The 24,740-nt window shown below is 44.3% G+C and overlaps 1 protein-coding gene across 14 annotated transcripts in view; it reads left to right on the top strand.

Annotated features, from left to right (window-relative positions):
* The window catches only part of LOC132884940 (protein unc-80 homolog), a 382,632-nt gene that overhangs the window by 346,907 nt on the left and 10,985 nt on the right, over positions 1-24,740 (top strand). For 11 of the 14 annotated variants that reach the window (XM_060919046.1, XM_060919045.1, XM_060919038.1 and 8 more), the window contains 10 exons: positions 1,019-1,142; positions 1,380-1,505; positions 1,596-1,719; positions 11,786-11,992; positions 12,161-12,345; positions 12,635-12,800; positions 21,931-22,113; positions 22,436-22,583; positions 22,867-22,923; positions 23,641-23,722. In XM_060919046.1, coding sequence (XP_060775029.1) covers positions 1,019-1,142; positions 1,380-1,505; positions 1,596-1,719; positions 11,786-11,992; positions 12,161-12,345; positions 12,635-12,800; positions 21,931-22,113; positions 22,436-22,583; positions 22,867-22,923; positions 23,641-23,722 — 1,402 coding nt within the window. The remainder of the gene's footprint in view (positions 1-1,018; positions 1,143-1,379; positions 1,506-1,595; positions 1,720-11,785; positions 11,993-12,160; positions 12,346-12,634; positions 12,801-21,930; positions 22,114-22,435; positions 22,584-22,866; positions 22,924-23,640; positions 23,723-24,740) is intronic. The other 3 variants (XM_060919050.1, XM_060919047.1, XM_060919043.1) reach the window with 1 other exon arrangement.

Here is a 24,740-nt window from a genome sequence, read left to right as displayed (position 1 = left end):
AGCTGACTCCCCCCCCCGATGGGAGAGGAAACCTGCCACGACCATCTGCGCCCCCGGCCTGTGGACCACCTTGAACTTAAACGGCTGGAGTGCCAGATACCAACGGGTGATCTGCACGTTGGCATCCTTCATGCGGTCGAGCCACTGCAGAGGCGCGTGGTCCGAACAGAGGGTGAAAGGGCACCCCAGCAGGTAGTAGCAGAGGGCGAGGACCGCCCATTTGATGGCGAGGCACTCCTTTTCGATCGTGCTGTACCTGCCCTCGCAGACCGAGGCAACAGCAAATTTAGTTTTGTGTTGAGGGCAGTGTAGATCATATAGTGGAGCTCCTGCGCGGGCCAAAGGCGGAGCCCCAGAGGCATAGAGTGTGGATACATAAAGAAACCCATCAAGTTGTTTTCTGATGGTTTCAGTCCTGTGCGTGCGTACGTGCCACCATAGGAAACTCAACAGCTGAATAGTGAGTAACCCATCGAGTTGTTTTCTGCTGGTTTCGGTCCTGTGCGTGCATGCCTGCCACTACAGGAAACCCAACAACTAGTGACGTGAGTAGTGAAGTGTGAAGTAGAGTAGTAGTCGAGACAGTGTAGTAGTGAGTAACTTGTCACTGTTGTCACCTGACGTTTTGTACAACATAAGGAAACAGTATAGTAACTATAATGGTAAAGAAATAAAACAAAAGAGGCTGGCTATGATATAAGAAAATTCTACAACCCAGAAACAGATGGGAGCTCCGCTTTTAGGCACTGCCTAAATCTATATATTATTTGGCCTGCATATGTGTACTACTAAGCCCTGCGATAACCTGGCAACTTGTCCAGGGTGTACCTTACCTCTCGCCCATAATCAGCTGGGATAGGCTCCAGCTTGCCTACAACCCTGTAGAACAGGATAAGCGGCTACAGATGATGGATGGATGGATGGATGGATGGATGGATGGATGGATGGATGGATGGATGGATGGATGGATGGATGGATGTGTACTACTAAAACACTTGTACTTGTGAATTTTTCCTAGACGACAAGTGGAATGGGAAGCAGCCAGCAGTCTGATTGAAGGGATTTGTCTGACTCTTCATCGCCAGCCGATAATTTCCTTTCTCCCCCACCTGCGCTCTCTCATCAATGTCTGTGTCAACCTGGTGAGCATCATTGATCTTGGACACACTATATTTTGGTGGACTGTACACCTAGTGATGACCTGACCTACAAAACTAAATACATAGCAGATTTATTACTAGTCTCATGATGTAGCACTGAACTCAAAGTTAAACGGGATATAATTCTGACTTTCTCACATTGAACCAGTTTGCTTCTGAAAGACTTGATACATGAGGTACCCTGTCCTAATACTGTGAGTTGTGTATTTATCTGTTTAGGTGATGGGTGTGGTTGGACCTTCCAGTGTAGCAGATGGTCTGCCGTTGCTGCACTTAAGTCCTTACCTCTCCCCTCCTCTCCCATTCAGCACAGCTGTGGTTCGCTTAGTGGCCATGCAGATACAAGTAATGCACTTTAGCTGTTTTTGATTCAGAGAAGATTTTAGTCAGTTGGGTCTATATTTGATGCAAATTTTACTTATCTCTCATTCATAGGCTTTGAAGGATGACTTCCCACTCAGTCAGGTGATCTCACCCTTTACCAATCAGGAGAGACGAGAGGGCATGCTCCTTAATCTTCTGATTCCATTTGTGCTGACTGTTGGCTCAGGAAGCAAAGGTCAGGGTTGAAAATGATCAAATAAATCTCAGATAAGTGTATTGACAGCTGTCCCATTGATAGGCCATTTCTTTGGATTTCACAGTATAATAGTTCCATTTATTTTAAAATATCCTGAATGTGTTCATCCAAATTCTTAGCATTATAACCATAGACATATACAAACAAAAACTGATTTGCATGCACAGGAATTTGCCTGTGTTGTTTATAACTTAAATATAATCCTTGTAATATGGATCTTTAAACCCTTTTTTGTACAGGATTTGTTTCTTCCTTTTATCAGTGCTACTGAGTGATTTTATTTCTGTCTGGATTGGCAGTGAAAGTGTTTTTCTCTCACCTAAACATGGTCTGATGACTATCATTATTGTGGCATTTTATAAATAAATTAATGTGAACATATCACCCTGGGCAAGGCAAACATCCAAGTGTGTGGGAAAAGAAGCTGTTAGAAACTCACTTGTCCTGTGTTAAAACTCTGCATGTGGATGGCTATAAATGATCACAGTGAAGCAAATATTTTTAGATATCATCTTGAAAAACTGATCCTATCTGAGGCATATTGTCAGGATGCAGGCACTTATGGATGTATATGCAGGGGAGAACGAGGAACGCAGACTGGCAAACAAATCCAAAACGCTAGATGAAATCGAAGTCGAGGGACAGACAGAGTAATAAGGGACTAAAGAGTAACAAGAACAAGACAATACAGTGTTCTCCACGGGCGCTTTTAAAGTGGCACACCGCCACGTTATAATTCTGGCCCGCCACCCTTCCCTTGGCCAAAAAAAAATACGTAACTTCATCAGTATACACCAAATAAATCATAAAGTATTCGCTTGATTATAATTTTGTAACTATTTAACATGCAGAAGACCATTAAACGAATGCATACAGGGCTATCCCTGTTACACTACACCGCACCACATTACACTATACTGACACATAGTAACGTTGGAAGCTACAAGCTACATTTACCCAGCAGCTAAATAACTTTGCGGGTGTTTGTAGCGTTATTGTGCAACAGTTACTCTTATCTATCGTCTTTTCTGACCATACACAGTTACAGTAATCATATAACAGCACACACACACACACACACACACACACATTAGTTAAGTTCAGGTCTTTTATTTTACGTATCTGTGATCGTGTAGGCGACAGCTGCATTTTCCCGTTGCTTCACTGTTTACTGCAGGACTTCCGGGTTCCTGGGTCAAAGGACCTGAACTACAGAGGTCGGGGTGGCTTTGGAGTGCCAGTCTCGGGCACACGTACTAGCTCGTGCATGGATTGGAGTGATTTCACCCAATTAACATTGTGTATTCATAGGCGTAGAATTGGGTATGGATGTATCCCTACCAATATTTCTGATTGAAGAAAAAAAATCACACTCCGTGCGCGGTATACAAATAGTTACTGTAGGTTTCCACTGGGCAAAACACCACGCAAAATTTGCTCATGAATATTCGCTCTGGGTCGTGAAAACAGCAAGCAAGTTTAACTACCATGTCAATTAGCAAGTGTGGTTTCAGTGCAGTGACTGGCTGCTAGCTAGCAAACTGTCCTTGAGGAATGTAATGTTAGATTAGCTTGTAAAATTAATCAGTTAACAACAGTTCGTATTGTGTGTAAAAACGACAACATAAGAATATGATTATTTTCTAAGTTTGTGTGGCATGTAAATAACAATCCGACTTGATACTGACAACAACTGGTGTTCATTAAGGTCACAAAGACATTATTAAATCATATCAAACTGTGCTAATGTTGGCTAATATTGCACCAAGTCTTGCTTGTGAAGTGCCTGCAAACTTTAGCAGCCCGCTAACCCTTAATTGGAAGTGCCTCAGTTAAGACCTACAGAGTGCCCTGACTAAGTTCGTGTAACGTGACACATGTAAACAACAACCTGATGGTGATGTGGACATTGTTCGTGGCCCAGACACCTTTTAATCAAATAAAACATTTTCACGTAATAAGCATAACAGCACCCCGCCTTTCGCCCATAGTCAGCTGGGATAGGCTCCAGCTTGCCTGCGACCCTGTAGAAGGATAAAGCGGCTAGAGATAATGAGATGAGATGAGATGAGATGAGATGAGATGAGATGAGATGAGATGAGAAGCATAACAGCCTCCGCCTTCTTGATCAGAAATTTTTGGTTACTCCCGCCTCTCTTTTGAAAACGTCACATACCAAGTACATACATACACTGAACTGATTGGTTTTAGAGGGGGTTCATTTGAAAGCGGTAGGCTAAAAACTTTTCTCGTGTGAACGGTGAAGAGATCTTCGAGTGAGATGTCAGGAAAGAAAAGAAAGCTGGACATTCACAGCTATTTTTCAAAACAAAGTGTAAGTCTGGATGGGCTTGGGTTGAAAGTGTGAATATGGTGAATATAGCAGTAGTTTAGATATAGGCTTGAATGAATAATGTAGTATAAAAGTATAGATATAATGGAAAGTATAATGCACTATAACTAACATTCATGTGTCTTTATTATCCAGTCTCCTTGTCTGTCATTCATTTCATTTAACATTACAGAAGTCAATAAGCATGTTCTGAATTGAAGAAATACATTTTACACAATTTTCCTCAACCAGAACACTATCTGGGCTTCAGCAGAACCCTGTCACTACCTCCTCTCCCTCCCCTCTCCGCTCTGGGCTCAAGATGACAACGAAAGGGCAATAATATAACAACAACCAATCAGAATTCAGATACATTCTGTTGCCAAGTAAAATTGTAACCTTTCAACATGTCAAAGTTCTAGAGACCTCGTCCTGTTTTACTGTTAGATCAATCACATATCAGCTTAAACTATCATTCTAAAACTAGTTAACGATCACACAGAAGATAGCCTACTCCCCCTGCCAGCCTAATGGAATGCAGTGTTTAAGGCTCCGTATGTGTTTTACTTCCATTTATGAGGGAAAGGAACATACTCCCTCCTGACAGTCAATGCGTTATTCACGTGTAAAACACATTTGCAAATTGGTAGAATGAGTTAATTATCACATGCAAGATTTGAATTTAATCAAATGAATTGTATATTATTATTATTATTATTATTATTATTATTATTATTATGGGGTGGCACGGTGGTGTAGTGGTTAGCGCTGTCGCCTCACAGCAAGAAGGTCTGGGTTCGAGCCCCGTGGCCGGCGAGGGCCTTTCTGTGCAGAGTTTGCATGTTCTCCCCGTGTCCGCGTGGGTTTCCTCTGGGTGCTCCTGTTTCCCCCACAGTCCAAAGACATGCAGGTTAGGTTAACTGGTGACTCTAAATTGACCGTAGGTGTGAATGTGAGTGTGAATGGTTGTCTGTGTCTATGTGTCAGCCCTGCGATGACCTGGCGACTTGTCCAGGGTGTACCCCGCCTTTCGCCCGTAGTCAGCTGGGATAGGCTCCAGCTTGCCTGCGACCCTGTAGGACAGGATAAAGCGGCTAGAGATAATGAGATGAGATGAGATTATTATTATTCATGAATTACTACAGTTCTGAACTTCAAATTTTAAAAGTCTGAACTTTGGAGAGATGATGGATACTCTTTTGGTGGTACACAACGGAGAAAAATATTGTCACCCTCTAATGTTGACATGAAGTTGGCGCTACTGGGGGTTGGCATTGGGTTTATGTCCCCACTAATGTTAATACCAAACCTACACCCTTGTGTATATTGTAAAACATTTATGCATTTATTGTAATTTTTGTTTATGCATGGATGTTCATTTATTTTTCACACAGGAAAAAATATAATTAATTCAGGGATGCACAACAGGCGCATCAGTCTCATCTGAAATGTCAAATGAGTCTCACATTGACAATAAAGATGATATGTACAGTAAGAATGTGTTAATTTTTTGTAAAATGATTTTAACAATGATTTAGCATTTCCTATCCATTTATTGGCCAGTTTCATTGTCAAAAAAGCCCAAAGTCCGTCAGCTTCAGGGAGACTTCATCCCCCTGGCCCCCCACTGGTGCCCCGCCCCCTCTGCCACCTTTTATTTTTGAAAAGTGGAGAACTCTGCAATAACGAGGGTTGAGAAAACAATAAGGCAGAATAACAAGGCTTGGTATGACAGGTAAGACACTGAACGGTACTTCACATCGAGTGAGTGTGGGAGAGGTGTTTATATAGTGTGGGCCGATGAACCAGGAAATGAGTGACAGGTGTAATTAATAGGCGATAGAGGGCGCTGTGGTTCTTGGGTGTTGTAGTTCAGATCAGCCATGTTTGTAGTCTGACTGGAAGTGGCGCTGTATATCACATTACTGACACAAATACACACACACACACACACCCGAGGAGCTCTCTCCAGGAGCTACATTCTTCATAGAATGCCCCCTCCTTCTGGGTGTGGGCTTCTTGGGGTGTTGGTTGTGAAATTCTTAAGTAAGGAGAGGGTCTCGGATGTCCTTAGCTCCCACCCAGCATCGTTCTTCTGGTCCATAGAACAATCTACCAGGTATTCTAGCTGACCTCTTCTACAGTCTAGGATCCAATTTACCTGGTAGATGGGTTCTTCTTCTGGGCCAGGAGATGGGTGGTCGGGGGTGGGCATGTTCTCAGACAGGGGACTCTGGATGGAGGGTTTGAGGCAGGAGACATATAAGGTGGGTGACAGACGACTGTGAGGTGGGAGCTCAAGTCTTTGGAAACCTCGTTGATGCGCCAGAGCACCCTGTACGGCCTGTATTGCCAGGTGGAACCATGGTCTCTGAGGCACAGGAAGAGGGCATAGTTTGCCAGCTGGAGGAGTTTGAGGGACCTTGGCTTGAGTGCACTCGGTGCATGAAGAGATGAAACAAATGATCTCAGTCAGCATGTTCTCCCACCAGTACTTGTTTCGCAGCAGTTGGTGGGTGTGATGACTGCTGGGAGAAGTGTGTGCCCATGTGATGAGTCTGTTCCTGAGATAATTAGGGACATACAGGTGGCCCAGTGGGCACTTGACTGGAGGATTCTGTGGTTGTGAGTCCCTTATCTCCTTATTGAGGTCCCAGGTGACCGCCTGGACGAAGTATTCAGGTGTCAGGATGGGATGAGGTTCCGGGTCATGAAGAGACGGGCTGAAGATGCGTGATAGGGCATCAGCCTTGGTGTTTTTGGTGCCAGGATGATAGGATATTGTGAAGTTTAAACAGGTGAAGAACAGTGCCCATTGGGCTTGGCGTGGGTTCAGTTTCTTTGCCTTCTTGAGATACTCAAGGTTTTTTTTTATCAGTAAAAATGACAAAGGGGTATGTGGCCCCCTCCAACCAGTCCCTCCATTCCTCTTAGGCAAGCTTGATGGCCAGTAGCTCTCGGTTCCCAACATGATAATTTCTCTCTGCTGGAGTGAGCATTTTGGAGAAGAACGCTACCGGGTGGAGCTTGTAGCTTTCACCGAAGTGCTGGGAGAGAACCCCTCTTACACCAATCTCGGAGGCGTCCACTTCGACCGTGAAAGGTCGGGTCTGGATGCTGAAGGATAGGGGCTGTGGTGATAGCTGTTTTGAGCCTGTCAAAGGCCTCTTTGGCTGTGGGGTTCCAGTGGAGGCATTTGGGTCCCTTCTTCAGGAGGGAGGTCAGGGGCACCGCAAGGGTGCTGAACCCTCTGATGAAATGACGATAAAAGTTTGTGAAGCCTAGGAAACGTTGGGGCTCCTTCACCAAGGTGGGTACGGGTCAGGATGTGACTGCAGTTACCTTGGAGGGGTCCATGCTGACCCCCTCAGCACTGATGATGTACCCCAGGAAGGTGAAATTCACACTTCTCAGCCTTGAAATAGAGATGGTTCTCAGACCCACTATGACATACCTCCCCAACATGTATTGCAGCACACCTTTAATGAGGCACTGGAACATGCTTGGCGCCAAAGAGAAGCCACAAGGCATGACCCAGTACTCAAAATGGCCGGTGCTGGTACTGAAGGCGGTCTTCCACTTGTTGCCCTCGTGGATGCGGACCAGGTTGTAGGCATTACGTAGGTCAAGCTTGGAGAAAATCTTGGTGCTGCAGAGCTGTTCCAATGTGGAGGGCACAAGTGGAAGTGGATATGGGTATTTCACTGATATCTGATTGAGTTCTCAAAAGTCTATACATGGACGAAGTTTGCCCCCTCTCTTCTCCATGAAAAGAATCCCGCTGATGCTAGTGAAGTGGACGGGCATATGTACCTGTGGCAGTGGGGGCATGGTCAAGCGTTGGTCTGTGACCGGAGGGCGGAGTCAGGGAAGGTAAGTGGCAGAATCACTGCACCTGAGGTTAATTAATGTGTTTGTGTGTCTTCCCCAGTGACCGCACCCTATTTAAGGAGAGAGAGCAAGAGCAGAGGGAACTCTCTCCCCAACCAGACGACTGATGTGTGTGCGTGTGTCTGAGTGTCTAGGAGAGTGGTGTAACGCTGAAAAGTGTAACAATAAAAAGAGTTTTGTGAACTCAGTGCTGGCCTGCCGTCCTTCTGTGCTCCACCCACCCATACGAACTGTCACAGTGGTGCCGGAACCCGGGAGTGAGCACAGAAGGACGGCAGGCCAGCACTGAGTTCACAAAACTCTTTTTATTGTTACACTTTTCAGCATTACACCACTCTCCCAGACACTCAGACACACGCACACACATCAGTCGTCTTTTTGGGGAGAGAGCTCCCTCTGCTCTCGCTCTCTCTCCTTAAATAGGGCGCGGTCACTGGGGAAGACACACGAACACATTAATTAACCTCAGGTGCAGTGATTCTGCCACATACCTTCCCTGACTCCACCCTCCGGTCACAGACCGACGCTTGACCACGCCCCCACTGCCACAGTACCCCTGCTTGAGGGCTTCCTGTATGTACTCTTCCATAGCAGCTTGTTTGTTCTGGGACAGAGGGTAAATGCGTCTGTGTGAGGAAGAAGTACCAGGCAGGAGGTTGATGGCACAAACATATGGATGATGTGGGGGTGGGCCGCAGGCCCTTGCTGAAGACCTCCCCTAAGTCCAGGTAGCACATGGGGATCCCTTCCAGGTAGTCAGGGTGAGGACTTTCTATGGAGGTGGAGGAAAGATTTAACTGAGAATGTAGGAGGCAGTTCTAGAAACATGTCAGGGACCACTGGAGAATCTCCTTGTTCTGCCAGGAGATGACTGGGTCATGAAGCTGTAGCCATGGATAGCCCAGGATGATGTCGTGATGCTTGGTAGCTGTGATGAGGAGTGAGATTTGTTCAGAGTGAAGAGCTCCCACCTGAATATGCACAGGAGCGGTCCGGGAGGTGACGAGACAAGACCCTCTGCTATGGGGCCTCCATTGATGGACCGGATGCTGAGTGGGCTCTGCAGCAAGTTTGTGGGCAGACTGAACCTCTGGATGACTGAGCTGGCGATGAAGTTTCCCTTTGCCCCTGAGTCAATAAATGCAGACAGCATGTGGATAGAGGAAGACAGTTTCAATAATACTGGATGCTTGAAAGATCAAGCTCTTTGTGAACTCATGGGACTCACCAGATTTGGTCTTCTCAGAGCTGGTGTGTGGCAGGCGGACTGGACACTGGATGATAGGGTGACTGGAGCTCCCGCAATAGAAGCACAAGCCCTCCTTCTTTCTCTGATCTCGTTTGGAGTGTTTCAGGCGAGCACGAGAAACTTCCATGGAAGAGGGAGAATCAGAGGTCATGGCAGGTTTGGCTTCTTCCCGGAAAGATGGGCGGCTGAATAGCAGATGGTCTAGTCGAATGGCGAGATCAATGAGATCGTCCAGAGTGAGATGTTCATCGCGGCATGCTAGTTCACTCAATACTGAGGGATGAAGTCCTTGGCGAAACACCGCCTTTAACGTTGGCTCATTCCATCCACTTGCACCTGCAAGAGTCCGGAAATCTAGGGCAATAATCGGCAACTCTCCTTGAATCTTGGGTGATGGTGAGTAGGCTTTTGCCGACTTCAGTTCCCTCCAGTTCATGATCAAACACATGCTTGAATAACTCCAGAAAGCTGTTGTAGGAGCCATCTTGATGTTGAGATCGGCGAGCATCTGCTGATTTTCTCCTAAGAGGCACCCCTGGGTGATCAAAGCAGTCTGCTACATTTGCTCTGCTGCATCCATATGTGGTGAAGTATCCTGTCAGGATGCAGGCACTTACGGATGTACAGTTAGGTCCATATATATTTGGACACTGACACAAATTTTGTTTTTTTTACCTGTTTACTGAAACATATTCAAGTTATAGTTATATAATGGACATGGACATAAAGTCCAGACTTTCAGCTTTCATTTGAGGGTATCCACATTAAAATTGGATGAAGGGTTTAGGAGTTTCAGCTCCTTAACATGTGCCACCCTGTTTTTAAAGGGACCAAAAGTAATTGGACAATTGACTCAAAGGCTATTTCATGGGCAGGTGTGGGAATGTCTTGCACGCACATCTGCTACGTACGTCCACTATGCATGTAAAGAGCATGATAAGATAAACATGTTTTGATGCAAAATGGTCTGTCATTAGTCCTTGAAGAGGCAACGCTCAGTGAAAAGGAAGATAACAAAACAGTATGACACTAAAATTTACTCTACAGGTTCTTGGGTGTTGTAGTTCAGATCAGCCATGTTTGTAATCTGACTGGAAGTGGCGCTCTCTATCGCGTTACTGACATATACAGCGCCCTCCACAATTGGCACCCCTCGTTAAGATATGCTCTTAGGCTTCTAATAAGTTCATTTTTTTAATAATATAGGACAACAATGCAAAAAAAGAGAAAAATCCAACCTTTAATTCAAGTGCATTTATTCAGTGGGAAAAAAATCCCACATTAAGAAATAATTCTTTTACATGAAATCATGTGTGCCACAATTATTGGCACCCCTGATGTTAATACTTTGTACAATTCCCTTTTGCCAATAAGACAGCACTTAATATTCTCCTATAACATTTCACAAGATGGGAGAATACAGAGAGAGGGATATTTGACCATTCCTCTTTGCACAATCTCTCTAAATCATCCCGAGTCCTGGGTCCTCTCCTATGCACACTCCTCTTCAGCTCACTCCACAGGTTTGCAATTGGGTTGAGGTCTGGGGACTGAGATGGCCATGGGAGGAGCTTGAGTTTGTGTCTGGTGAACCATTTTTGTGTAGATTTGGCCACATGTTTAGGGTCATTATCTTGCTGAAAGACCCAGTGATGACCCGTCTTCAGCTTTCGGGCAGAGGCCACCGGATTTTGATTTAAAATGTCCTGGTATTTCAAAGAGTTCATGATGCCATGCACCCTAACAAGGTTCCCGGGGCCTTTGGAAGAGAAGCAGGCCCACAGCATCACCGATCCTGTGGTGAATTACTAATTAAAGGTTCCTAGATACTCTGATCAACTTTATAAACTACAGTAGAAATGACAGAAATACTTCAATTACATTTATTTTCTAGGAAATGTTATGGGTGCCAATAATTGTGGAACATAATTTCATACTTGTGGAATTATGAAAAATAATTATTTCTTAGTCAGGGATTTTTTTTAACTCACTTGAGTTAAGGGTTACATTTTTCTACAATTTTCAGTGTGAGATTATGCTTCTGCAATAAAAATTGAATTTATTTTAAGACTTTTAATACGGGGCGGCACGGTGGTGTAGTGGTTAGCGCTGTCGCCTCACGGCAAGAAGGTCCGGGTTCGAGCCCCGTGGCTGGCGAGGGCCTTTCTGTGCGGAGTTTGCATGTTCTCCCCGTGTCCGCGTGGGTTTCCTCCGGGTGCTCCGGTTTCTCCCACAGTCCAAAGACATGCAGGTTAGGTTAACTGGTGACTCTAAATTGATCGTAGGTGTGAATGTGAGTGTGAATGGTTGTCTGTGTCTATGTGTCAGCCCTGTGATGACCTGGCGACTTGTCCAGGGTGTACCCTGCCTTTCGCCTGTAGTCAGCTGGGATAGGCTCCAGCTTGCCTGCAACCCTGTAGAACAGGATAAAGCAGCTACAGATAATGAGATGAGATGAGACTTTTAACACATCTTAACCAGGGGTGCCAATAATTGTGGAGGGCACTGTATGTGTTAAATATGTTTTATATATGTCATAGTACCCATAAATTTGTGTGTATCTGCTGCCGCAGACAGTCCTCAGATTGAGCAGGCGGAGGTCTTCCTGCTCCTGCAGACGGTCATCAATATCCTGCTGCCTCCACGCATCATCAGCACATCTCGAAGTAAAAATTTTGTTTTGGACGCATCGCCAGCACACTGCTCCACCCCCGGAGACACGGTCAAGGACCTGCGCCGAGAGGGACTGGCCGAGTCTACCAGCCAAGCCGCTTATTTAGGTACAGCTATTCGACTGTGAACTATAAGGCATAGAATATGACTAGGAACAACAAATTTAGGTTGTGGACACAACTGTGAACCATAGTTTTAAGAGTTACAGCTACACCGAATGATATTATAATAAAAGTAACCATTGCAGTTCTCTTTGTACCTCCTCTTGCACACAGCTCTGAAGGTGGTGCTGGTGTGCTTTGAGAGGCAGCTGGGTAATCAGTGGTACAGACTGAGTCTTCAGGTGAAGGAGATGGCACTGCGCAAAGTGGGTGGTCTTGCTTTCTGGGATTTCATCGACTTCATAGTGCGCACTCGCATCCCCATCTTCGTGCTCCTGCGCCCCTTCGTACAGTGCAAGGTGAGTGAATTTTAGAATCAACTTCTTTATTACTCCTCACAAAATACCCAGCCACCAGTTCAATCATCCTCCTCTTATTCTTTGAAAATCCCAGGAAAATAAAGGAGGAAATAAGCAACACCTATTCATGTTAACATAACCATCTGTTAAGAGCTTCACACGTGTGAAGCTGCTCATTGTTGCTGTTGTGAGAAAATTCATCTTCCGACTCTTTTAAGAACGCTACATTCATTAAATGTTTTAAAGTGCTCTAATGATGAAGTGATGAATTTTCTCTCACCTTTTTCAGCTGCTAACCCAGCCGGCAGAGTCTCAGGAGGAGATTACAGCCCGGCATCACATTGCTGACCAGCTGGAGAGGCGCTTCATCCCACGCTCACTTTGCAAGAGCTCACTGTTCGCTGAGTTCAACAATGAGCTCAAGATCCTGAAGGAGGCCGTGCACAGTGGCTCAGGTGAGGAGGCATTCACTGAGTTTTCAAGTCAAAGTTGTTTACTCTCATTATTAAAACAAATGAAGTAACAAGAGAAGTATTTAATTTGCAGTAAAATTAAACTGAAGGTAATTGAATAGTTGAATCCAATGGATTTTAATCAAACCAGCAAATATAGCTGTGGTATAGATACTGAACTCGATATTAAAGGTCCCATGGCATGAAATTTTCACTTTCTGAGGAGATGATCCCCACGCCCCCCCTCTGGATTCCCACCCACTGTATGGATTGCCCCGCCCAGTTGTAGTGAGGAGACCATAGAGGACACAACATGGCACCACCTAAGCGAGCGAAACATGGAAATTGCGCTGTACATGGATGTGACAACACAGAAAAGAGTCTGTTTTTACTGCCGACGGGAGAGCCCCTGAAGACGCAGTGGCTTAATTTTATTTACTTCAATAATACGCCGTCGAGTCTACCTAAGACGGTGTATGTTTGTCGGAAGCATTTTCCTGAGGAATGTTTCCACAACTTGGGACAGTACAGGGCAGGTTTTGCACATCAACTGAAGCCTAGGTCCGTACCAAGCATCCCTGCCGCATCAGCCACAAACACCGAACAAATAAGTGTATAACTGTTAAGTCATTTTGCCGTGTTTTAAAATCAGTGCGTTTGCAATGGCTACATTAGCTGTGCAGCCAACCGCTTCCTGCAGTTAGCCAGGTACTCTGCGCTACCTCTGTTATAATAGCCAATCAAAACAGTTTTTACAAAGATACCCACATTCTTTTTTTTAAGTCACTCGTTCATTTTATTTGTTTGTTTGTTCAGTAAAAACCCAAACATTTGTTGAATTTATTTTATTTCCTCTCGTCTCACCTTAATGACGTCAGCGTGCGGTATTTTTCCCTGATTCTGGGCCGGGGTGTCATGAGTGGCAGAGCAGCTCCATCCATCTATCCATTGAAAGTCAGCCCTAGATCCAATCTTTTGTCGGGAGCCGAGGTCGCACGGGCAGCCCTCCAGCGGCACCGGCCGCCCGTGGAGGCAGCGGTTCTCCCAGGGGCGAGTTGGGGGGAGGAAACAGCAAAGTCCCCACTCCTCCATGGTAAAACTGCTCAGTTTTACCATGGGCCTCAGGCTGAAAAAAACCCGACAAAGTCCCAGTTTTACCATGGGCTCGAGTTGTACCATTTTTTTTAGACAGGGCGGACGGACCAGGGCATTTGCCCGCCTGGCCGTGCCCGACGAGGAGCGCTCTCAGCCGGCTTGGGAGGCAGACGGCAGCCCCTCCCCCCATGGCATGCCCCCACCCTCTACCCTTCCCCGCCTCCATGCTTCTCATTAGCAAAACGACGCACTGGGAAAAGGGCTGAAATGGGGCTTTCTTCCAGGAGGCTATATCTACGTTCTGAGGGTTCATTTCGAGAAAGGCTGCGGATATAACATCCGGAAGCCTCCACAATCCCGTTTAAAGCATCAACAAACCACCATGGCATGGGTCCTTTAAGTAAGGAATAAAAATACAGTGTTCAAGGAAAAAATCAGCAGGGGTTGGTATGATGTTACCACAATAAATTACCAAAAATACCAGAAAATTATTATTATATTATTGTTTTCCAATAACAGTATGTCCCTAATTGTTTTATTCCTCTTATATACTGCCCTGCCAAAAAAATGCTGTACACTCTAATATTTGGTTGGACTGCCTTTAGCTTTGGTTACACCATGGCATTATTTCGATAAACTTGTGCATTGTCACAACATTTATTTCAGTCCAGAGTTGTATTAATTTTTCACCTAGATCTTGTGTTGAGGAAGGGAGTGTCAAACCACTGCATAAAGTCTTCTCCAGGACGTCCCAAAAATTTTCAGTGGGGTTAAGGTTGGGACTCTGTGGTGGCCAATTAATGTGTGAAAATGATTTCTCATGCTTCCTGAACCACTCTTTCACAATCTGAGCCTTAATTTTATTCTCGTGCCATCAGGGAAGAAAAAATCCGTTGATGTGATAACCTGGTCATTCAGTACATTCAGGTCAGCAGCTGACTTCATTTTATTGCTTCATAGCGTTGCTGAGCCTCGACCTGACCAACTGAAGCAACCACAGATCATAACACTGCCTCCAGAGGCTTGTACAGTGACCACTTACATAATATATGCATCACTTCATGTGATGTTACCCTGACATGCCCATCACTCAAGAATAGGGTAAATCTGGACTTATCAAACACATGACCTTTTTCCACTGCTCCAGAGTCCAATCTTTATGCTTCCTAGCAAATTGAAGCTTTTTCTCCTGATTAGTCTCACTAGCAAGTGGTTTTCTTATGGGCACACAGCTGTTTAGTCCCAATCCTTTGCGTTCTCATCACATTGAGATTTTAATTTTAAAATTAGTTTTAAAACGTTATTTTAGTGTATCATAAAGCATGGATACAGTTGGTAATTAAGTGATTGACAGTCTCAGTTGGAAGAGACCAGCTGTACTCAACCAGCTCTCTTCACCACAGAATTTACCATCATATACCTACTTATTTGAACATTTCTGGACACGTCCGCTAATGCAAACTATTCTATTCTGTTTCTATAAAAAAATGTTTGAAACATCAAGAAGTTTCATGGAAAAAGCTAGTTGAATTATGCTCCTAGACATATAGCAACCCTAATATCTATATTAGTGTTTAATTACTTAATTACTAATTCCTTCTTCCAGTGGCACAAGGTTACTTGGCTGCACCCAAGGTCAGGTCATTGGCACCAGGCAGACCATGGCCAGCCTCAGACAAACAGCTTTCACACAGACTCGATTGCACATCTCCCTTGGGAGAGCCATAACCCAGTGACTTGCTAGAAGACACTGCATGATTCCATCTACAAATCAGCTGTGAAAGCATTTTTCTTGCATGTAAATAGAAATGCAGACTGGTTTGATGCAAACTGGGACGTGATGAAACTAGCAGTATCTATCTTGCCTAGCACAAAGCCTATCTTGCCTACAAAAATGCCCCAACCACAAAATGCTTACTGCACTTAGAACTGCCAGAGCACGTGCTCAATAACTAGCTCAGTGATGTGCAAATAACTACTGGTGCTTACTTTGTGAAAGGATTCAATCAGCTTCTGCACGCATGATGATATAAAAAAGGCTACTGGACAGCACAGATCAAAATCTGCCCAGCTAAAATTGAAAGCAGGGGAGCTGATTAAAGATCATTTTCTTGATTTGTACTCTGCTCAAAATGCAGTATCTGGTGCCACTCTTGAGATAATCCCCTCCTTCCCCGTTATGGAAGAACTGGGCACGCTTCTGTCCATTTGAAGAACTTAGCATTATCATTGATTATATTTCCCCTGGCAAGCCCCCTGGGACTGATGGCATCCCCCTAGAGGTATGCCATAAAATATCCAAAGTCATCTCTGCTGCAACCCATAAACAAGGTTCTGTGTCTTTGCTGGGAGGAAGGTGACTTGCCATGTCAGTTGAAGGATGCTTGCATGTTCATTCTCTACAAGCATAAAGGCGACAGGGGAAACTGTAACAATTACTGTGGTATCTCACTTCTTGCGATTGTGGGGAAGATTTTTGCATGTCATCCTACCACCCGTGCAGCAGCTAGCCATTCAAGTGTACCCAGAGTCCCAATGTGGTTTCAGAGCTGGTCGAGCCACTGTTGACATGATGTTCTCGCTAGGACAACTGCAAGAGAAATATCATGAACAGCAGCAATCACTGTATGTTACTTTCATCAACTTAACCAAAGCCTTTGATCTAGTCAGCCACAAGGGTCTCTTATCACTGTTTAAGAAGATCGGCTGCCCTCTGAAGTTGCTCGGCCTGATTTCATCCTTCCATGAAGATGCATACACCACTATCTGTTTTAATGGTGCAACATCCAATGCCATTCCACTATCAAGCTGTCTAAAACAAGGGTGTGTTCTGGCACCTACCCTCTTTGGGATATTCTTCTCACTGCTTTTGCAGCATGCCTTTGCAGAATTGCTTGAGGATGTCTACCTTCACTCAAGGTCTGATGGAAGCTTATTCAGCATCGACTGTCTCGGTGCCAAGACTAAAATTAAGACTGTGTACATCTATGAACTACTTTTTGCAGACAATGCAGCCCTTGTTTCCCACAGTGAGACACACCTCCAATATCAACTGGATGTTGATAATTGATAATGCTAAGTTCTTCACACCTCCAACACAAAATTGGACAAGTTTGCCAAAGCATGTGATGACTTCGGATTAACAATTAGCCTAAAGAAAACCAATAGGCACACCAGCCCCTCCTCTCATACACATCAATGGCTCCAGCATCAAAGTGGTAAACAACTTTACCTACTTGGGTTCAAGTAGGTAAAGTTGAGGACCTCTCCCTTGATGCCAAAATCAGTGCAATGATTGCCAAAGCCACTGGAGCGATGTCAAGGCTCAAAGATTGTGTGTGTGAAAACAGCTGTCTGTCTTTAAAGACCAAAGTACTTGTCTGCCAGGCTTGTGTCCTAAGCATACTCCTCTATGCTATTGAAACATGGGCAACCTACACCAAGCATGAAAAGAGGTTGAACAGCTTCCATCTACAATGTTTGTAACACATTCTGAAGAGTCCCTGGCAGGCAAATGTTACCAACTCAGAAGTTTTGGAGTGTGCAAACCTTCCCAGCATATTTGACCTCCTCTGCCAAAGGTACTTATCCTGGCTTTGGCACATCCAGTGCATGGAAGATTCAAATTCAGATTTATTTGATGCCAAAATCAGTGCAAGGATTGCCAAAGCCACTGGAGCAATGTCAAGGCTCAAAGATTGTGTGTGTGAAAACAGAGTACAACATGCAGTAAAATGTTTATTGCAATTATCTGTAGGTCGTGGGGATAGTGGGGGGGAGTGGTAACAAAGGAGAGGGAGTAAAATAGAATGTAATAAATAGAATTTAAAAAAGAATAAAAAATAAGAATGTGATGATGGAGTGCTCTGCAGAATTTTTTTTATTCTTTTTTAAATTCTATTTATTACATTCTATTTTACTCCCTCTCTTTTGTTACCACTCCCCCCCACAATATACAGAATATGTAGACATATATATATCAGGGTTCTCCACGGATTGAAAATATAGGGGGGTGGGGGTCAATCGGATGACCTTGAAACAAATTTGCATAAATTTACATATTCTATTTGCATAAAATACTCTCAAATAGTAATCATTTAGAATAGAGGAATCAATTGGACTGGTACAAAACACATCATACATCAAACATTATACACACATCATATTCAGACACATTGTTTGAAATGGAGCTGGAAAAAATATTCTTTTTATTTAGCAAACTACAAAAAAAGAACAGAAAAGTACAGAAAAGTTTTTGTATTAACTATATTCACACTGCTCCACAAAAGCTGACATTGTTTGAAATGGAAATGTAATTGCAGGCACCACTGGAAAAAATAATTTTTTTAGAGAGTAAAGTACATTGAAAAGATGTTTTAACTATATAATATAGTTAAAACAACGTCTTTTCAATGTATTTTACTCTCTAAAAAAATTATTTTTTTCCAGTCAGCGTATAGTTAATACGGTTTTATAGACCTCTTGCAGTCACGTGACCGAATCCCGGCTGGAATGTAAACAGCCGCCATCTTGTCGGTCAACAACACAGCTGAATATTGTTGCACTCGTATACAAAATGGTTCAATTTCAACCGACAGACTACACGGCTCATTTTTCTAATGAACAGATAACTAGATACATGTCTAAAATAAACGACCTACAGATTAGTGACCCTTATCAATTACCCCCTACAGTTTTTAAATGAGAAGCCTTAAAGTAAGGGGAGGTCAGGCGCGCTTCCCCATAGACTCCCATTATAAACGTGGCAGCGCTTGTACTGCAAAATCAGAAAAGTCACTCGTTTTTAACTCGCTCTAGCGTCCTCATTTTTTAGACTACAGACAAAAAATTACATCAACGTGTTCAGGAGAGCCTTTTGGCACTCAATGTGAAAGAATTTTGTGAGTATCTCCTTCCGATTTCGTGTAAATCCCCGTTGTTTGGAGGGTGCACTCTGAGCAAATATTGCCCTTTCTGTGTGCCTTTCTGTGTCTCTAAGCGCAGCGCGCGGGTGGGGGAGGGGCTGCTCGCTCTCACACACACACACACACACACACACACACACAATGAGTTTCACACTCGGGTGTTGTCGCGTTGTCGGTACTCCAACAGAGAAAGGCTATCTGTCACAAAGAAAACAAAGGGACGTCTCTTCCTTTTGTAAAGGGGCGGCAGAAATTAAACGGGGGCGGGAATCACAGAAAGGGGGGGCGGCCCGCACCTCTAAAACCCCTCATGGAGAACCCTGTGTGTGTGTGTGTGTGTGTGTATATATATCTCATCTCATCTCATTATCTCTAGCCGCTTTTATCCTTCTACAGGGTCGCAGGCAAGCTGGAGCCTATCCCAGCTGACTACGGGCGAAAGGCGGGGTACACCCTGGACAAGTCGCCAGGTCATCACAGGGCTGACACATAGACACAGACAACCATTCACACTCACATTCACACCTACGGTCAATTTAGAGTCACCAGTTAACCTAACCTGCATGTCTTTGGACTGTGGGGGAAACCGGAGCACCCGGAGGAAACCCACGCGGACACGGGGAGAACATGCAAACTCCACACAGAAAGGCCCTCGCCGGCCCCGGGGCTCGAACCCAGGACCTTCTTGCTGTGAGGCGACGGCGCTAACCACTACACCACCGTGCCGCCTGTGTGTGTGTATATATATATATATATATATATATATATATATGCAGTATACACTGTAGAGGAAACAATATACAGAATATGTAGAAATATATTGCACACAAGAAATATATTGCACTGTAATGAATATGTTGAAATGTATATTGCACTGTAATCAGGTTGCACAAAGAGTTATAATTGCTGTAGAAATGTACTGTATATATTGCATTTTAGTGAGAGTAATTTACATGAAGAGTATGTAAGAGATGGGGGGGATGAGGGTGAAGTGCTGACGATACCTAGTAGTTGTCTGTTGTTATCCTTTATTGTTTGTTATTGTCCTGACTAAGAACTCACATGGCCTGACGGAAGAAGCTCCTCCGCATTCTCTCCATGTTGGCCTTAAGGGAGCAAAAGTGCTTTCCTGACCTCAACAGAGACAAGAGTCCATGGTTGGGATGACTGAGGTCTTTCATTATCTTCCTGGCTTTGGTCCAGCACCCCTTGGTGTAAATAGATTCCAGGTCAGGAAGCTCAGTGTGGATGATGTATTCGGCTGATCACACCACTCTCTAGAGAGCCTGCCTGTGCTGCTTGGTGCTGTTCCCAGACTAAGTGGAGATATTTCCTGTCAGGATGTTCTTGATGGTACAGGAGTAAAAGTTCCTCAGCACCCTCGGTGGAAGATAGAAGTCTCTAAGACATCTTAGATGGAAAAGATGCTGGTTGGCCTTCTTAACCAGGGCAGTGATGTGGCAGGACCATGACAGGTCTTGCGTGATGTGAACGCCCAGGTATCAAAAGCTGTTCACTCTCTCCACTGTGGTCCCATTGATGTTGAATGGCTTGTAGTTCCTCTCCTGCTTTGTGCAGAAATCCACAATCAGCTCTGTTCTCTTGCTGATGTTTAGGAGGAGGGTGTTGCCCTGACACCAGATCTCCAGGTTTCTGACCTCCTCCAGGTAGGCCTCATCATTGTTATCTGAGATCAGGCCTACCACAACAGTGTTTTCAGCAAACTAGATAATTGATGGTGGAGTCTGATGAGGCTATGCATATACATGTACAGACTAGGGGATTATTGTGTTGAATGCAGAACTATAGTCTACAAACAGATGGTTGAATTCCAAAAGATCTTCTTTATGGGGAGTTGTCAGAGGGGGTGAGACTTGTTGGTCATCCAAAACTTCGCTTTAAGGATGTTGTCAAGCAAGATCTCAAGAGAATGAATATTGGAGTGAAGAATTGGCAGGGCTTCTGCTCATTGCTCGCTGGCTTCTGCTCACCCTGTCTGGTGAGCAGCTGTCTGGCAAGGAGTGTGGGAATCAGAGGTGGAAAGACAAACATTGGCCAAGGAGCTGAGAAGAAAACATAAAGAAGGGCAATTCAAGCCCTCTCAGTTTATGTGTGAATATTGTAGCTGCAACAGTCATACTAGAATTGGCCTTATGAGCCATTCCCGGAAGTGTTTTGTGTGATGATGATCTTATGAGATGGATGGATGCCAACTCGCACTGCACTGCCAGAGCTTTCTACACCGATATGATGAACGAATTTCCAGTTCATGTCTATGTAATAAATGCCCTTCCTAGACATATCCATATTACTGAAATATCTCCAGCTGAAATTATTTAAGCTCTCTGGATAGATTTCCATAATGAAGACATTGGACGTTGGGGGTGGACATTGCACTGGACGTTGGGGGTGGGCATACCAGTGGGTAAGTGGTATGAGTGTGTGTACCTGACTTAAGCTGTCATCTCTACTGCACAGACTCTAGCAGCACAATATCCCTGGCTCCAAATATGACAACATAGCGAAGAAATTTTGGCTTCATTTTGATACAATGGGGGGCATTGGAGCCATACTGTCTATGTTTTCTGCAGTCAATGACTTTCATTATAATAGCCCTAAACAGTCTCTCTTTTTTGATGTTAATAAGAAAAGCAGTTCATCATGTTAATGAATAACCAAAAGAGCACAGTCCTCTGTCCTGAAGATTTAGCCACATCCAAAAACTTAAAGGAATAGCTTTACCTTGGACTGTTACAAAACATTGAAATTGGAGACTTTAGGAAAACACTGAAAATTTCACCATATGAACAATTGCTCGAATTTTTATATCTGTTTACATGGAGAATCTGCTATACAGGTCCCTGTGTACGTTCTTGCTATAGAAATGCATTTGGAACAACCACAAGCCTATGATTTGATTTACCACCAGAACTACTGTCTGAGCCATGTAACAGAAAATTAATCAATACCTTCTGACCAGTCAAATCAACAGTTCAATAGCAAGTGCTATATGTATTTATAATACATTGTTACTGTACAGGCAAAAGATGCTGCCTATACATTTTCTCTCTCTCTCTCTCTCTCTCTCTCTCTCTCTCTCTCTCTCTCTCAAGCATACCAAGGAAAGACATCCATCAGTACAGTGGGCACTTCCACATCAGCCTACCGGCTGAGCCTGGCCACTATGTCTCGCTCAAACACAGGCACAGGGACAGTGTGGGAACAGGACAGCCAGCCTTCCCGCCAGCCCTCACAGGACACACTTAGCCGCACTGATGAGGAGGAAGAGGAGGAAAGTAAAGTCAACCTTCTTCCATCTCCAGTTTATATTTTACAGAGAGGGAATATTTTATTAACGTTTTTTTCTAAACTCACCAGTAAGAACTCACTAATTTTTCTTCTTGATAAACTTGGCAAGTTTTCAACCAAAGGCACTGTACTAGGAAGTAGGAAGCAAACAATATTACTTAACAAGCTAATATACCTAACAATACCTAACAAGCTTCAGATGAATTTTCTAATTGCTAATTCACCAATTCAGCTTTTTCGTGCATTTTGTAGGTTAGTTGTGGCACTTGTGGCATTTTCAGCATCAGTTTTCTTCATCTTTCTTACTAGATTATTCCATAAGCATTCCCAGTGTGGTAAGTGAGCATGACGCTTTCTTACCCAGCTTAATTACACAGCGCCGTTTTTCCAGCCATGCCACAGGCTCTGCCTCCACACAGCCTGAGTCGGGTCGAAGCACCATGCTGCCCAGTCACAGGTAAACTTCCCTACTCATTCTGCTGCTAACATTCACACTAACTGTGAAGCAAAAAAGACAAAGATCCTCCACTTTAAGTCAGTAAACATCTCTTTGAGCTACTTTGATGGAGTTTTTGTTTCCTTCATAGAGCCACACTTTTTGCTGGAGGTCACCAGATTTTGTCTAAATCTACCAACATGACATAACCATATTTTTCCTTTAAAGAGAGGGGTGAACATCAGCTGTGACTTGCATGCATCTCCAATCTTTCCCTTAACCTTGTTCCCTGCCCACTCTGCAGTGAACCCAATGTGCTAGATGAGTCCCAGGGGCTGCTGGAGGAGGGTACCCTGTCACGGTACAGTGTCACAGCCCTGTGTGTGCAGTGTCTCACTGTGTGTGTGCCGGGGCTGGGCCTACCTTTCCCTACTCATCACATTCACTGACTCTATGGACAGCTCTCCCTTTCTTTGTTTTTTTTCCCTCTACCCTCTTTGTCTTGCTGTCCTCTAATTGGTTTTGTTCTTTCAATCTGGTATGGGTACTAATACTAAATGTCACTACTTATTGTCACTGTGTGGTACTCATGTCATTTCCAGTGAGCCTCATGGTGCCATGGTGTCCATTCATGTTTCAGGCTTTTTCCACTGCTCAAATTGGAGTTCCTCTCTGGGGTGCCAATCTCTGGGGCTGAGGAGTCTGGGCTGGCATGTCCAAATCAGAAAACAATTTGCTGATATAGTTTAGCAAAACATAATGAGCCCTATTCATATAATTTAATTATTACATTTTTACAAAATGAAAATCTTGAAAGACCTGCCAACACCAGCTCCTCTAAATCCCTAATGGTGTTGTGAATGACATTGCAGGTTTCTAATCTGCAATTCATGTGTCACGATTTGTCTTTGTCACTGTGTTTGATTAATGATGAGCCCTGGACTGTTGGGGGATTTGTGGAATGGACACACTTCCGTATAAACTCTCCTGTATTTCTGGAGGATTTAACAGGGATTGTGTTCAGCTCCCTTAATCCTCCCACCCTTGCTCACATTCTACACTGTGGATTCTTCTACAGAGTTGCAAGTGTCCAAAGTGAGCCAGGTCATCACAACCTCTTACTTCAGCCACCACTTGGTCGAAAAAGAGGTCTGAGGCAGGTGAGAGGAAAGTAACAATTTCATGTCATCTGTCATCTTAATGTTTTACAGTAATATACACTCTGGGGCCCAAGTGAAATATTTCTGAATTTTTTCTTTTATTTTTGACTAAAAAGGTAACAAGTAGATTGAAACAACATGCAACATAAGGTAATACTGAATAGCTTTTCTTAGCTTTTTTTCCAAATAATGAAGTTTTCAGTGGTTAACACTGTCACCTCACAGCAAGAAGGTTCTGGGTTTGAGCCCAGTGGCCGGTGGGGGCCTTTCTGTGTGCAGTTTGCATGTTGCCCCCATGTCTGTGTGGGTGTGCTCCGGTTTCCCCCACAGTTCAAAGATATGCAGTTAGGTTAACTTGGCTACTCTAAATTGTCCATAGGTGTGAATTTGAACAGAATGGATGGAATGCACAGATATGGACGAGCAGTGTGGACGTGCAAAGACTGCGTCTGGAAAGACCAAACAATATCTTATCGACATTCGGCTCCCTGAGACAGCACCGGCCTCGGTTAAGGCCATTGCTGAGACAACATTTCCCCCGAAGGTCACTGCTGGGAGATGCTCTCGCATTCCTCGCATTCCTTGTCCAACTTTCCGCGATCACTATTTTCATCCCCAGTGTGACAAGCTGGTGCGTGACCAGCGCCCTCATGGCTGCAGGAGCGGATGGCTGCTTGCTTGCGCTGGGTTACCTCTAAATCCTCCCCTCCCCCCTCCCCCACCCCTGATTGCCCCTCCTTCCCCCCCTCAAGTCCTGTGTTTTAAAGTGTACTTGTGTTATGTGCTTATGTGCAGAGGTTTTTTAAATGTTCCCACACTGTACTCCTGACAGGAGCATAGTGTGTGGGGGGGTGTTCTTTTTTCCTCATCTCTCCTCATGTTACTACTGTTTCTTTTTCTTTTATCCCTGTCTTCCTGTCCTGTTCTCCTCTGTAAGGACAGGTTGATGGTCAATTTCACTGGTACAATGATAATAAAGGGTTCGTTCATTCATTCATTACAAATGGTTGTTTCCCAA

The sequence above is a fragment of the Neoarius graeffei genome, chromosome 4, assembly GCF_027579695.1.
Source record: "Neoarius graeffei isolate fNeoGra1 chromosome 4, fNeoGra1.pri, whole genome shotgun sequence".
In the NCBI taxonomy this organism is placed as follows: domain Eukaryota; kingdom Metazoa; phylum Chordata; class Actinopteri; order Siluriformes; family Ariidae; genus Neoarius; species Neoarius graeffei.
Note: the sequence above shows the minus strand (reverse complement) of the source record. Positions and strands in the feature narration are given on the sequence as shown.